This window comes from Canis lupus, chromosome 10 (genome assembly GCF_048164855.1).
Source record: "Canis lupus baileyi chromosome 10, mCanLup2.hap1, whole genome shotgun sequence".
NCBI classification, from domain to species: Eukaryota; Metazoa; Chordata; class Mammalia; order Carnivora; family Canidae; genus Canis; species Canis lupus.
The window spans coordinates 2,983,170-2,998,743 of record NC_132847.1 but is presented as its reverse complement, the minus strand read 5'-3'; the positions used below and the strand labels follow the sequence as shown (position 1 = coordinate 2,998,743).

Below are 15,574 nucleotides of genomic sequence, written 5' to 3'. Positions count from 1 at the left end.
ATTCATTCAAGAGAGACACAGAGGGAGACAGAGACACAGGCAGAGGGAGAAGCAGGCGCCTCACAGGGAGCCCGATGCGGACCCGATCCTAGGACCCTGGGGTCACGCCCTGAGCCAGACAGACGCTCAACCGCTAGGCCGCCCAGGCGTCCCTATGTAGGATTTTTTAATTAAAAAAAAAAAATCTTGATTTTCTACCTCGCCTAGAGCTTGTTCTGAAGAGTGCTGCAGAAAAGTGTCGAAATAGAAAAAGTAAGTCATGAAACGAAAATCAGAAAGAGGAAACAGAGCCAGGATGACACCAAAGCCCTCGGGCTGTGTTCCGAGCCAGGGGAGGGGGCAGGACCCAAGTCCTCTCAACTGCCAGGAATATGGGTGCTGCTTTTTAGGTTATGATTTGTACTTTCCTGAACTTTTTTAAGGTTAAAGGAAGGAGAGAAGGAGGGTGATGAAGAGGAAGGAGAACTTCGCGAAGATGGAAAAAAAAAAATCCCTGCCCGCCCGGACGGAGACCGCCGCCCCCCCGCGCGCCCGCCCGCGCCCAGTCCTCCGCCCGCCGGGGCCACGTGACGCGGCCAAGATGGCCGAAGGGGAAGACGGCTCCCTGGCGGGGCGGGAACCGAGGCCGGAACCCGGAGAAGAGTTCGAGATCGTGGACCGCAGCCAGCTGCCTAGCCCCGGCGAACTGCGGAGCGCGGCGAAGCCTCAGGCGGGGTCGGAGGGCTGGTCGGCGCCCATCCTGACCCTGGCGCGGAAGGCCACGGGCAACCTGTCGGCGAGCTGCGGCGTCGCGCTGCGTGCGGCCGCAGCGCTGGGCGGCGCGGACGGCGGCGGGGACGGCGGCGCCGCCAGCGGAGCGCGCGCAGGTAGGCCGGGGCGGGGCGGCGGGGGTCGAGGGGCGGGGGGCCGCGCGCGCCCGCTGAGCGGGTGGGGAGCCGGGCTGGCGAGGGCGTCGAGGCTCCGAAGCCTGTCAGACGAGTTCTGCAGAACCAACCTGCTACACGTGTGCTTTACGCTGTGCGAGCCGAGCCAAGAGAGGTCAAGAGAGGTTTGGGTGCCCGGAGATCCGGCGGCCCCGCTACCGCACCAGGCAACATCCTGACCCTCGGTGCTGGATAAGAAAATGCACGAGTTAAAGCTTACGTTGTCTGTATTCATTTTTTAAAAACTGAGGAGCTGAGTCTCCAGTTCCGCTCTGGGCGGTGAACCTCGAGATGCGCGCTCCGACGTGGAAGTCAGGAGGCGGTGGTTCCAGGTGAGCCGTGTAGCCAGCTAGCAGTCTGATGCCCAGACTGTGCAATGGGGACTTTTGGGTTCCCCGGGGAGCTCTTCTCCTTTTCAGCCCTTGTTATCGGGGATAGACTTTCAGCATGTTAGAAGAATGGAAATAATGGAAATACTAAATGATGATTTTGAGTGTGAACTGGAAAGCCTTTTAAAAGCCAGATATGAAGAGCTGTGCTCACCCACAGAATAGCCACACGTAAGCAATGCTTAAATGTTAAATTAAGGGACGCCTGGGTGGCTCAGGGTTGGGCATCTGCCTTCGGATCAGGGCGTGATCCCGGGGTCCTGGGATCGAGTCCCACATAGGGCTGCCCCCACAGGGAGCCTGCTCCTCCCTCTGCCTGTGTCTCTGCCTCACTCTGTGTCTCATGAATAAATAAAATCTTTTTTAAAACATTAAATGGAAATTAAAATTTCAGTTCCGTCTTCATAGAAAGTGCTGTGGGGCAGAGTTGAAGAAAGTCGGGTGTTATATGTTGGCAAATCGAATTTAAAATTGAAATAAATAAAAATAAAAGTAAAAAAGAAACCACTGAGGAGGGCACTTGATGGGATGAGCGCTGGGTTTTATACTATATATTGGCAAATTGAATTTAAATAAAATTTAAAATAAATAGAGGGAAGTCGGTAGTGCTAAGAATCATAATGTGCCATCGAGGTTTCTTGATTCCCTCCTCCCCACGGGTAAATTTGCTGTTTAGAAGTCATCACTGAACCAGCATAGTGAATCCTGAGAATTTCAGTGGTTGGGAAAGTAATGAGTAGAGGAAAGTTTACAAACGGACTTGTTTTGAGATTCTGGCAGTGGCAAAGAGGTGCAGAAGGTAATGAAGGCGGCTGTTCACACAGGAATCTAGTTCCCACTGCCTTTGCACACACCTGTGGGTGTTTGATTGTGAACCAGCCATTGCCTCCAGTGGTTTTCAGTGATTTCCAAAAGTCAAGGCATGAGGCGTTCTGGAGGCTTCTGAGATCATGGAGCAAAAGCAAATAATAAATGTTAGTCATCCACTGATATATGACATGTGCCAGTACCTAGAATAGCACCTGGCACAGAATAATAATAAATATCAGTTGAACACATGTATTTGGAAAATACTTGATTTCAATTTATAGTGGCGCTAAAAGTAGCAGCCAACATTTGTATCATTTGTTTCATGCTTACTAGGTGCCAGGTATTATTAGTCTTAGATCTGTACCTACGTTATATTCCTTTAACCCTCAAAATAACCTCAGGTGATAGCAGGACTGACTTCTGGGTGCGCATCAATGCATGGTTTGGCCAATGTGATCACCCAGGTACTGGGTGAGGTGCCCTACACTTTAAATTCTTATTATCTTCAAATGTGTGTTTTGTAAGTGAAACCTACTGGGACAGAGGAGCCCTGAGGGGCCTTGGAGCCAGCTGGTGTATGGGCCCACCTTCCACAGACCGGGAGGGGTACCTGCTGCAGCTGCCCTGGGGCTTCTGCCTGCCCACCCTAGCCCCTGCTCCATGGCCACTGCTAGCCCAGGGAGGGTTGGGGTTGTGCCCTCTGAATCTCAGGGCTTGGCTGGGTGGCCCCTTGCCAACCCAACCAGATACAGACTTCATCTCTGCAGGAAGTGGCAATCCCCTAGGGCCTTTAAAAGGGGAGAGGGAACTTCCATACCTCCACCCACGGAGCCAGCCTATGTGCCAGCCCATGTGCTTAGCCCCATTTTATAAAGAGGGAAACCAATTTTTTTAAAGATTTTTTTTTTTAATTTACTCATAGACACAGAGAGAGAGAGGCAGAGACACAGACAGAGGGAAAAGCAGGCTCCATGCAGGGAGCCTGATGTGGGACTCGATCCCGGGCCTCCGCTGCACCACCGGGGCTGCCCAGAAACCAAATTAAAGAGAAGTAATTTGACCAAGTTACTTCAAAGTAGCAGAGCCAGGGCTTGAGCCAGGCTGTTTCTCGAGCCTGTGCTTAATCATGACATTCAGTGCCTCAATGCCTATATAAGCAGAATGCCATATACCATAGGGATTATTTTAAATGTAAGGATAACATTAAAGGAATAACTACCCTCGGATTTGGCACAAATGGTGAATGAACATGGCTTACCCAGGGTGGCAGTGTGGGGAACTGCTGGGCTGTGTGGCCAGTGCAGAGGTAACTAGAATTTGAAGCCATCAAGTAGTATAGGAATAGGGATGGGGGGCAGCAGGCTCTGAAGGAGGCTTCAGAAAAGCAGGTCAGGAGAAAACAGTGGCCACCACTTCAGCCACGGCCAGGCCAGGGCCAGCTCATTCATCTCTTTTCCACTGATCCACATACACAAGCAGTGAGGACAGAGATTTTTCAGAAGAGCAGTGAAGGAGCAGAGATTAAATGTGAGCAGCGCTCTTGCCAGATAAAAATCCATTGGTGATGGAGGTTAAAGGAAACTGATGTGGATTAGTGTAGAACGCTTTGAATAGTTATTTTATTTTTTTAAAAAAGATTTTATTTATTTATTCATAGAGACACAGAGAGAGAGAGGCAGAGACACAGGCAGAGGGAGAAGCAGGCTCCATGCAGAGAGCCCAACGTGGGACTCGATCCAGGGTCCCCAGGATCACACCCTGGGCTGCAGGCGGCGCTAAACCGCTGCACCACCGGGGCTGCCCTGAATAGTTGTTTTAAAACGTTATCCCCCATGGGCCCTGTTAGCGCAGCGTGCCACTGTGATCCTGTACTCCGTGGTTGACAAAAAGAAATCACACCATACAAAATATCAGTGTAGAGTATGTCCTCCTGCACAGAAACTGTCCCCAATCCTATCAGAGCTTTCAGAGAGTGGTTGCAAAGCCTGCTTGTTCCTAAGAGTTAACATGACCAGCACAATGCTTGCGCATGGGTGCTCTTTTCTTCTATAATTACTTAGATATGTATTTGCGTCAGACAGGTGGTATGTATGATTATGCCTTTCTCTGTTCTCGTCCGTGGGAAATTTTATTTTCCATGTGTCTAAGTGTAACAGGTGTGTCTAAGTGACCCTCCCCAGCCAGTGGAGAAGCCCAGTAACATTTTCCATGTCATGCTGCTGAAATCCAGCTAGCCCTTGAGATAATGAGTGGAAATTCCTGACAGTTGGGAAAGCATTAAGGTTTTCTTCCTTGTCAGTAGAGAGGAACACTGTACTGTATTGTAAGATTCTCCAAGACACCCTAGGGCTACCCAAAACTAAAACTCAAATTTATAAAGAATCTATAATGTAAAGCCCAACAACAACAACAACAATAAAAAAAAAACCTGTACTGCCCACCAGACATCGTGCCTACTCTCTCTCTATACCAAAGGTGACAAGCTGGCAGCCCTATGAGTTCTCTGTGTCTGGTAGTTGCATTTTATATGCTGCACAGTATAAAAGCATTTAAACAAAACAAAACAAAATGTTAGCCAATGAGCAGACTACCTAAAAACCCAGATGTCCAGCTTCTGAAAACTCTGCATCCGACACTGTTGACCAGCATTTCTCCTGCTGGAGGGTGGTGCTCAGCTGGGTTGCTCCCTGGGTATCTATGGGGCCCCGGTCCCCTCCACCTCATCCTCCCTCAGCAGCACTCGATTCTGTTCCCAGCCTGGCTCCTGCACAACAGTCAAGATCCAGATCCCTGAGCAGACTATTTATTTGGCAATTCAGGAAGTATAGAACTTGGTATCATTCTGTGTGTTGTGCTGACTATTATTAATGAAGCCTTAAGAGGTGACTAGCTTGACCAAAGTCACAAAACCAGTAAAACTGAGAGATGGAATGGCTTAAAGATACACTTCACATTTTCCATAGCTCTCTAAATGGAGCACTGATGGGAACAGGTGAGTCATAAAGCAGAGGGATGGATAGGATGGCTGCAGAACACAGCCACGTACCCAGGAATGGTGATAGTGATGTGGGGAACAAAGGCAAAAAATTAATTAATTAATTAATTAATTAATTAATTAATTAAATTTCCTTACAGCCTACAGCCTGCTGACAAGTCCTTGAAACAAGCAGAGTGACATTCCTCTAGGGACTCAGCTGCCTTGTGTTAGTTAACACTTTGCCAAGGGCAAAAGGTAATCTTAGCCCAAACCCCGGAGTCTTGTAAGTCTATTTTAACAAATAAAAATTACTTCGGAAACTTGAGCCAGGCTTCCTTTGTCTCTACTCTCCCAAGACCCATGTTGGCAGTCATCCCCCAAGCATATGGTCCACCGAAATATATCTGAAGGGTCTTACGACTTACGGTTTATTAGAAGGTAATAAATGACCTTTCCCCAACAATAGCTAGCCCCCTCAAGGTCCTGGAGACCTTGCTTCCAAAATTCCTTAGAAACTTAGGCTATCCCTAACCCCGTTCCAACTTGAGAGCATATAATGGGCCACTCCTCATGACCCCAGTGCAGCTCTTTCTGCCCACAAATCCTGTCCCTGTGCTTTTTTAAAACCACCTTTTTCCACCAAAGACGTCTCAGGAATTCTTTCTTGGCCATCGGTCCCGCACCCCAACATCTTTCCTCATCAATAGGAGCCACTGCCACCCAGTTCTGATCACCTGAAACACTAGCCTTCATGTTTTTTGCTCATATGAGCCCCTAAAAAAAATCTTCAGCTTTTAAGGTTGACATGTAAAATTCTTCATCATGATTTTAAAGTTCATATTTTCTGGCTAATTGAAAATATTAGCTTTTTATTTTTTTTATTTATTTTTTTAAATATTAACTTTTTAAAATAAAAGTGCTACATCATTCTTTAAGTGGTATGTAAATATCTAAATGATTTGATAAGTACTACCATCCATCTTAAAAATAAATGACAAGTTATTTGAAAACTTTACATTTTATTTACAGATTTTTATTTTTAAGTAATCTCTACTGAGTGCAGCATGGGGCTGAAACTCACAACCCCAAGATCAAGCAAGAATCATGCACGCTCTACCAATTGAGCCAGCCAGGTGCCCCTGAAAACTGTATATTTTCCCTTTTATTCCTTGAACTTGAATTCCACTTCCATATGTTTTTAAAAATTTTATTATTTATTTTATTTGAGAGGGAGAGAGCAAGAGAGAGAGAGATAGCATGAGCAGGGGGAGGAGCAGAAGAAGAAGCAGACTCCTCTCTGAGCAGAGAGCCTAATGTGTGACTCAATCCCAGGACCCCGGGATCAAGAGCTGAGTTGAAGGCAGATGCTTATGCCACTGAGCCACCCAGGCACCCATCATTTCTTATTATTTTAATGGTTATTCATGCCATAAGAAAAATATTTTATACACTGAGAACTTTAGTCACAAGAAAAGTTTATTGAATTTTAATTTATTTACATTTTTTTCCTGAGATATATGATAGGATGACCAATAGAAATTTTCTCTTAAAAATCTTTTAAAAGAGATGCCTTATCAAAAGAAAATTATCAAAAGAAAATTATACTTGTAATTCTTTCACTTGGTTACCTTATTTAATCCAGAGCACTCCAAATGGTTGGAGACTCCTGAGTGTTGCTTATTTCATTACGCCTTTGCCGATATGATATTTTTTGACAAAAAGACTTAGTTTGTGTGTACTTCAAATCCATTTTCTTCAAAAACATGGAGCTACAGTTTGGGCCTACAGTTTTCCATCTAATTTATGGAACATGTTCATCAAGTTAATGGTACATCCTAGGAGTATTGAGACTGGCTGAGAATAATTACGTGTATGCATGGGGAAAATTTTTTTAACCTTCTAAATTCAGGCTAGCCGCAGAAAACTAGAGACCAGGGGATCCCTGGGTGGCTCAGCAGTTTAGCACCTGCCTTCGGCCCGGGGCGTGGTCCTGGAGTCCCAGGATCAAGTCCCACATCGGGCTCCCTGCATGGAGCCTGCTTCTCCCTCTGCCTGTGTCTCTGCTTCTGTGTGTGTGTGTGTGTGTGTGTGTGTGTGTGTGTGTCTCATGAATAAATAAAATCTTTAAAACAACAACTAGAGACCATCCACTCCAAGACCAGGTTTTCTTAAATGAGTACAATAAAGCAGTGAGAGATTGGATGCTCTTCATGTTTTGTTTGGGTCACTTGAAGGAGGCTTCACTTCCACTTGGTGTTGTGACTCTCTGGACCCCAGATCCATGTGATATAGTTTTGAGTAGTGTTGTTGGTGAGGTCCATGGTCAAGAAAGAATTTTTAAAGATTTTTTTTTTTTTTTTTTTATTTATTTATTTATTTATTTATTTATTTATTTATGAGAAACAGAGAGAAGCAGGCTCCCTGCAGGGAGCCGGATGCAGGACTCTATCCCAGGACCCCCAGATCATACCCTGAGCCAAAGGCAGACCCTCAACCACTGAGCCACCCAGGTGCCCTGAGAAAGAATTCTTGAGACGTCTTTGGTGCAAAAAGGGGACTTTTTTCTTTTTTTAATGGGACAGGACCCATGGGCAGAAAGGGCTGCTGCACTGGGGTTTATGAAGAATGGTTGATTATATTCTTGGGAATTGGGGGAGGTAAGGAAAAAGGTGTCCAAAGGGACTTCATATGCTAAAGACGACTCCGGATACCAGAGGCCTTGCTATTGTCAAACTAAGGTTGCTTTTCCCTCTAGGAAAGCTTTAGTGTTAGACGGTTGGGAGCTTCCTGGAGGCGTGTCAAACTCTTTCAAGTATTGGTTAATGGGTGCAGGTTATAGGGAAATTTAATTTTATTTGCATTCCCTTTTGCCTTGGTTTCCTACATCTTTGTGGAGGGGAGGGTGGTGTTAGGGCTCCAGGAAATTGAGACTATGTGTCTCTGGAAGTTAGGCTATTGGTAGCAGGATGCTTTTTCCTTTTAAATCACTAAGGCATTGGCAAACCGATGGAGACTCATGTCCTGCAGGACTGTGATCTTTATCAGTTAACCATAACCGTTTTTCACTTCCCTTAAATTTAGGGCCGCCAGGAGTGCCTGGGGAATATCACAGATATCCCACCTGGGGTGGGAGGGATGCGGTGTGTCAGTTAGTGCTCCGTCCTCAGCTTGCCTTCTGCTCCCTCTTCAGATGCATCAGAAGGAAGATGTGGGATAGGGAGTGAATCTATAACCAGGCTGCCAGGACTGGAGTGCAAGAGCATCCTGGCTCTGGGGGTCCCAAACAAGACGAGGTTCAGCCCCTGGCTGCTGGTAAAATCCAATAATAGAGAAACGAGTGGTGGTGAAACGGGAAAAGAATTTATTGCAGTGTGACAATACCGGGAAGACGGTGGGGTAGCGTCTCAAAGGTGGTCTACAAAGTGCTGAAAATACTGTAGATTTATATAAGAAAAATGTGGGACAAAGGACAGTGGGTGTGGGCGAGTGGTCAGGTCGGGTTGATCCTTGTCTTGGGCTCAGTCACATGGGGTCTGGCTGGCTTGGAGTAGTCCTTATTGCTTGAGGGGGTAGTTTGGGTTCCCATCAGGGGGTGCCTTGCCCACAGTCTTTTGCTGCAGGTGAGAGGCTGGAAAGAATTTAATCAATTAGAAAGTATAGACTGAGGTCAGAGTGGAAGTGAAGGAAGCCCTCTTTCACATGGGGCTAACCTGTAGAGCTGTGAACTTGAGGGGCAGAAAGGATCTCCTTCAAACATCTGGGCTTGCCTGGCGCTCGGCACATCCCTGTTCTGATGAGCATAGCTCTGGTTTACAGATCTGGCGTGGTGTCTTCTTCAGTAATCTTTACAAACTGCTTCTATGTTTATTGGCCTACTCAGGGTTTCACCCTCCTCTTAATGAGGCTTTACAATTTTTTTCTTTGCCAATTAACCAGTCCATTAACACTTGGAATTTATAAATGGAATACATAGGATTCTTTCAAAATTTAAAATAATTACACCACCCCCACCCATTTAATCAACCCATTTTTCTCTGTTGAAACGTTTAGACCGATTTCTCTTTCCCAGCAGCTGTCTTTCGTGGGTGTTTTGAGAGACTTTAGAATTTTTAGTCCCAGGCTGTTGGAAGTCTCAATAATATTTACTTACTTAATACCTTTATTATAAATTCACGATCATATGGCTCTCTTTGATGTAGCTATCTATGTGTGCACTCTTTTATCTATATGGACTTTTTTGTTGTTTGTTGTTGTTCTTAAGATTTTATTTATTCATGAAAGACACAGAGGCAGAGAGACATAGGCAGAGGGAGAACTTTTCTTGCAGGGAGCCCGATGGAGGACTGGATCCCAGGACCTCTGGATCGCGACCTGAGCAGGAGGCATATGCTCAACCACTGAGCCACCCAGGTGCCCCTATCTTTAGGTTTATATTAATGATAATGAAGGCAAACAGCTATCAGCAAAGGATTCCTATCAATGTTACTTTATACAGAGTATATAGTTCAAAGGACAATTGAGCAAGAAAGTTAAAAGGTTTCCCGTGCTGTTTTCAGAGTCCTGGCAGACAGTAAACATGGAAAGCTATTTAACCTCAGTAGACAGGTGCCCGCTGGCAGGACGCGACTCCAGCCCTACCCCCGCGTCAGGATGGGGTGCGGAGGACTTGGGGTCCTTCTCCCGCCAGGACTCGTGCACAGCGTGGAGGGTCTGATACCGATAGCTCACAAACTTTTTTTTACTCTCAAAGCAAAGCAACAGTAATGGGAGTTGAAGTGGAAACGTAGCTGAGTTCTTTTCTAGCGGTTTGACATACCAAAAAAAAGCGTAAAACTGTTTTCCACTGTGGCTCAGGCGCAGAGGCTTCCTTGGAAGCACTTGAGTTGACACCGTCGGAGTCAACGGGCTCCGGGGACCCGCAGCGGACGCGCCCAGCTGGAGGCCACGCCCACGAGGCTCCCGGGCGGAGAAGCTCCCGGGCGGAGAATGCAAGATGGCGCCCGGGAGCTTCGTGGGCGTGGCCTCCAGCTGGGCGCGTCCAATCGGGATGTCCAGCGGCGGAACGCTTGCTCCCCAGCTCGCCCTCTAGCTTGGGGCGGGCTTTCTGGAGTTTGGCGCCTTCCATTGGTCGAAAATGAAATGCTGGTGAAGTGCCAATCGCGGTGGGTCTTAGTAGGGCTGTCGCCTTAGCAACGCGCGGAGCCGCCTGGGAGAGGTCCCCAGAGACTGGCCGGAGAGCGGCCCAGGTGCCCAGGTGCAGCCGTGACCTCCAGGAATCAGAGGCGGGTTGGCGGCGAAGCCCAGTTATCCGTCCAGCCTCACGTCCGCGCTGCGGACAGATCGCCTGCCCCCCCCTACCCTCCCTTCCCCCCACGGCCGGTCCTGACCGACCTCCTCACCGCGGACCACCCTCAGTCCATTAACGAGGCTGTCCTGATTTCTGCCCCAACAGCTTCCAGGTGCCAGATGATGGAGGAGCGTACCAACTTGATGCACATGATGAAACTCAGCGTCAAAGTCCTGCTCCAGTCTGCCCTGAGCCTGGGCCGCAGTTTGGATGCAGACCATGCCCCCTTGCAGCAGTTCTTTGTAGTGATGGAGCACTGCCTCAAACACGGGCTGAAAGGTGAGCCTGAGAGGGCGTTCGGAGTCGGGTAGTTGGGGCCAGCTGTTTGCTCGGCACGTATTCATCAGTGCTGGGTATTGTTCTGGATGCTGGGATGACAGCAGGGTGCAAAACAGGCGGGGTGCCCGCTCGCCAGATCCGACGATGAGAGCCGCACCGTCCGAGGGGAAATGCCAGGCAAGCGGCATGTACAATATTTAGCGTTCTGGTAGCCACGTTAAACGATAAATAAATAAAAAGAAACAGCTGACATTAATTTAAGAGCACATTTTATTGCCCCAGTATATCCAAAATATTATGATTTTGACACTGAAGCCGTATTTAAAAGCCTTATTGATGAGATATTTTAAATTCTACTTCATTCTACTAAGGCTTAAAAACCTACCATGTGTTGTTTCATAGCTCATGGCAATTGCACTGGCTACATTTCAGGTGCTCAGGAGCACATGTGGTCACTGACTCTCGCAGACAGCACAGTTCTAAGGGACCAGACAGACAATAAACCCAGAAACACACTTAATTACAAAATGCTACACATCCAAGGAAGCAGCAAGGGTTTTGGCTATAGTGAGAGGGGAGGTCTTGCTGGGGCGGGCAGGGTGGGGTCGGTGAACTATGAGCTGAGACCTAAAGGAGAAAGAGCTGTGCAGAGATTTGGGGCAAGAGCATACCTTGCAGGGGTGGGGAGAAACAGGTGGGCAGAAGTTCTGGGTGAGACCAAGCTTGGTTTGAGGAAGATGCCAGTGGGTTCTGGGGAAAGTGGAAAGAGATGAGGTCAGGGAAACCAGTTGGCCAGGCGGGGAAAGGCTGGATCATATAAGCCATTATAGGTCATGTGAGGAGTTAAATTTTATTCTAAGTATATGTCTGCAGGATTTTAAGCAAAGGAAAACTGACCTGACTTACATTTTTAAAAGAACTTCCACGTTGTGAAGAGATTGTGAAGGGAGGGAGTGGCTATATTAGGAGCATGGAGACCCACTAGGTTATTGGCAGCAGTTCAGATGAGAGATGGTGGTGCTGATATGAAATCCAGCACTGATGTTGGTATCAGGTAGGAGTTAGAAAGGGGAAGGATTTCTACAAGCTGTATAAGTTTACATATATACTTGTTTTATTTCATTGGAGTAAGAGGATATAGTCAGGATATCACAGAAACCCTGTCACCAGAGAAAGGAGAGGTCATTTGTTAACTTGACTTCTTTGAGTCCCCAGGACTAACTCAGAATTAGCAGTAGAGCTGTGAATTGTCCATTTGGCTTTTGGGAGAGACTGTGGGTGCCTGAGGACATTTTTACAACCTGTTCTTATGAATAACACTTTTGTTTTCCCTTTTAGTTAAGAAGAGTTTTATTGGCCAAAATAAATCTTTCTTTGGTCCTTTGGAGCTGGTGGAGAAACTTTGTCCAGAAGCAGCAGATATAGCCACTAGTGTCAGAAATCTGCCAGAATTAAAGTGAGTGAGAAGTAGTTAACACTGAATTAATGTTTAATAAAAACTCCCTCGTATTTACCAATTTCTCAATTCCTTGCTGATAAAAACTTTTTCTGATTTAGAACAAATTGTAACATGAGCCATCATATTCCACTTAAACTTCAGTCCCAGCTCTGCTGCTCATTATCCTCAGGATTTTGAGTCAAGATTTGCCCCTCCCTGAGCCTCAGTTTCCTTATCTTTAAAATGGGGACAGCAATTCCTGTATGTCAAATGAGGTTGTATAGTTTGAAAAAGTGTGGGGCACCCGGCTGGCTTAGTCCGTAGAGCACTTGACTCTTGATCTCAGGATCATGAGTTCAAGTCCCATGTTGATCATAAAGATTATTTTTAAAAAAGGGGGGGGGGGCACCTAGGTGACTCAGTGGTTGAACAATTGCCTTTGGCTTGGGTCATGATTCAGGGGTCCTGGGATCAAGTACCACATCAGGCTCCCTGCAGGGAGCCTCCTTCTCCCTCTGCCTGTGTCTTTGTCTCTCTGTATGTGTCTCTCATGAATAAATAAAATCTTTAAAAAAAGAAAAAAAGGAAAGATGTTGTCACCTGAGGAGCAATTACAAGAGTAAAAGAGGTCATCATTATGCCCTTGGAATCCATGCTTTGGATGCATCTGGGCAGTTTTCTGAATAATATAATTCAGGCCGGATTTTAGATTATGAGACATGGGACATTTGTGAAAAACTGAGACTGACAAATCATTTGCCATGTCTGGGTTTGCCCTTGGGATCCCCATGCATAGGTTCAAAAATGAAAAAAACAGATAGACTACAAACAAGGCGTCATCATGAAATCTGCATTTAGAGGGGGAAGTAGAGATCCTTGGGCCCATGCAGAAGAGCATTCTTCAGTCTCCCAGAGGGGGACACCGCTGTCCAGCCTCTGATGCTTCTCCTGTAGAGCCATCCTGTTCCATCTTCAGATAGTAATATAGCATTTACAAAGAGCCTGCCGTGTGCCAGGCATTGCGTTAAGGACATTGTAGGATCTCATTTAAACCCATACAACAGTCTCCAGGAAAGCCGTTGGCATCCCCACTGATAAGTTCAGAAACTGACACTGAGCAGCTAAGTAAACTGCCCAAGGTCCCTTGGCAAGGGAATGGTGGAGCCAGGAAGGGAACACAGCTCCGTGGGACTCGAATCCTCTAAATCCCACTGACCTCCATTGCTACGGAGCCCTGTGCAGTCTCCTTGATGAAATTGAACCTCTGTGCCTGTCCGTAGTTAAGCCCTCGGGCCTGTACCACAGAAGGCAAAAGCCTTTTGCACCATGACAACATTCATATACGTATTTGTTGACCTCTCAGGAGCTCCCCAAGTCTACTTTGTTTCAGCAGTTCCTTCTGTGGTCCTGCTGCCCAACCCTTCTGACCAGCTCACCCCCCTCATGAGTGAAGCAGTGGAGATGGAGTTCCGGCGTGTCCAGATTGGAGCAGACCTGGGCTGGCTCTCCTACCCTCAGACCTCTGTTTCCAGTTATGCATGGGAGGCATTTTCAAAGTCTTATGCTAACAAAGAGCTTACTGTCCACTAAACCCCACTATCTCTGTTCCCTTTATTGCTCTGTGGCTGTGCACAAGTGATAGGCTTAGGTATGGAAATCCTCCCCTGTCGCCAAAAAGGAAATGTACAGTAGTTCCCTTCTCGAGGCCTCCAGAGGAGTAGCCTCTGTGAGAGAGGTATTTCTTTCACTCTTTCATTAAATAGTAACCTTCTGAAATTTTGACATTATTTTGGAGGTTATGACTAGTGTTTTTTGGGGTGGAAGGGTTGTTTGAAACTTGCAGGATGCATTTTGCATCCTGAGAGGAATCTCTAGTCTGGCATTTAGTCCCCCTAATTGAAATGAAAATATCTTTTGCAGTATGACCCCATGACCCCAAATTTTTCATTGTTTTCAAGTCAGTTTTTTTGTTGTTATTTTAAGGTTTTTATTTATTTGAGAGAGAGCATGGGGCAAAGGAGGCACGGGGAGAGGGTAAAGCAGGCTCCCAACTGCGCAGGGAGCCTGATGTGGGGCTTGATCCCAGGACCCCAGGATCATGACCTGAGCCGAAAGCAGATGCTTAACCCACTGAGCCACCCAGGCGCCCCACAACATCAGTTTTGAGGTGCCTGCGTGGCATTCATTTATATAGCTCATTTGTTTTAACTGCCATTTGGGCTTTCTGCTTGTCTTCAGTTTTTCATTATCCAAAGAGTGTGCAGACCATTGCCACACATACATTTTTATGTGCATCCTAAATTATTTCCTTAGTACACATTACTAGACGTAGGATTTTGATAACCCCATCAAATCGCCAGCTCAAGGCATGCTGCCGATTTACATGGCTGGCATGCTGCAAGTGTCTGCATCCATTCGCCACATGGTGCCAACTTTCAGCATCTTTCTTTTTTCTACTTTATTTCCTTTCCTTTTTACTCTGGTTTAACCTCATTTGTTTGGGGGAGGAGGGGCTTCAAAGCCTTTTGTATTGATGGAGTTGGATTAGATGCGCCTGGCTCTGAAGCCCTCAACCCCCACAGCTCCCTTTGATGAAGATACTAAATACACTCATTCTGCTTAGAATAGTCTTTCTTTCCTCAAGCACTGTTAGTTCTACAGTTGGGAAGTTTTTTGTTTTCTCTTGATGTGTGCCTTTGCAAAATTATCTCTAAGATTGGTTGCACAACAGCGTGAATGTACTAATGAAGGGTACAAATGAAAAGGTAAATTTTAGGGGCACCTGAGTGGCTCAGTGGTTGAGCACCCACCTTTGGCTCAGGTCATGATCCCAGGGTCCTGGATGGAGTCCCACATTGGGCTCCCTGCAAGGAGCCTGCTTTTCCCTCCACCTGTGTTTCTGCTTCTCTGTGTGTGTGTGTCTTGAATAATGAATAAAACCTTAAAAAAAAAAAAAAAGGAAAGGCAAATTTTATATTTTGTGTATTTTACAACTAAAAATAAAACTGCATCTTTGAGCTAATGCCTAGAAATGTGAAAAAAAAAAAAAAGAAATGTGAGGGTTCAACACTGTTTTACGTATTAATTTTTTTTTTTTTTTTATAATAGAGACAGACAGAGAGAGAGAGAGAGGCAGAGACATAGGAGGAGGGAGAAGCAGGCTCCATGCCGGAAGCCCGACACGGGACTTGATCCCGGGACTCCAAGATCGCACCCTGGGCCAAAGGCAGGCACCAAACCACTGAACCACCCAGGGATCCCCTACGTACTAATTTTTTAAAGAAATGTTTATCCATTATACAGACCTAACCAGATTGTTGCTGGCCTCCTGTGAAATTTTATGAATACATGCAAAGTTTTATCTAATTGTGTTTGTTCCAGAAATCAGATTTCTTTGTGGCTTAAGAGTTT

General features: G+C 46.4%; 1 protein-coding gene and 1 long non-coding RNA gene across 7 annotated transcripts in view; one reads left to right on the top strand and one right to left on the bottom strand.

Moving 5' to 3' along the window:
* The first annotated feature begins 557 nt into the window (after positions 1-557).
* RUFY1 (RUN and FYVE domain containing 1) overlaps positions 558-15,574 on the top strand; it is a 64,688-nt gene continuing 49,671 nt past the window's right edge. Inside the window, exons 1-4 of one of the 6 annotated variants that reach the window (XM_072840478.1) lie at positions 834-866; positions 1,177-1,255; positions 10,552-10,725; positions 12,064-12,181. In XM_072840478.1, coding sequence (XP_072696579.1) covers positions 10,566-10,725; positions 12,064-12,181 — 278 coding nt within the window. In that variant the 5' untranslated portion in view covers positions 834-866; positions 1,177-1,255; positions 10,552-10,565. Of the gene's footprint in view, positions 867-923; positions 1,256-10,209; positions 10,382-10,551; positions 10,726-12,063; positions 12,182-15,574 lie in introns of those variants that run through there. The other 5 variants (XR_012037629.1, XM_072840474.1, XM_072840477.1 and 2 more) reach the window with 5 other exon arrangements.
* On the bottom strand, positions 8,452-10,107 carry LOC140641115 (uncharacterized). Its single transcript, XR_012037630.1, has 2 exons — positions 9,916-10,107; positions 8,452-8,727 (listed from the first exon to the last, which is right to left on the bottom strand). It is a non-coding gene; the product is annotated as an uncharacterized lncRNA (long non-coding RNA).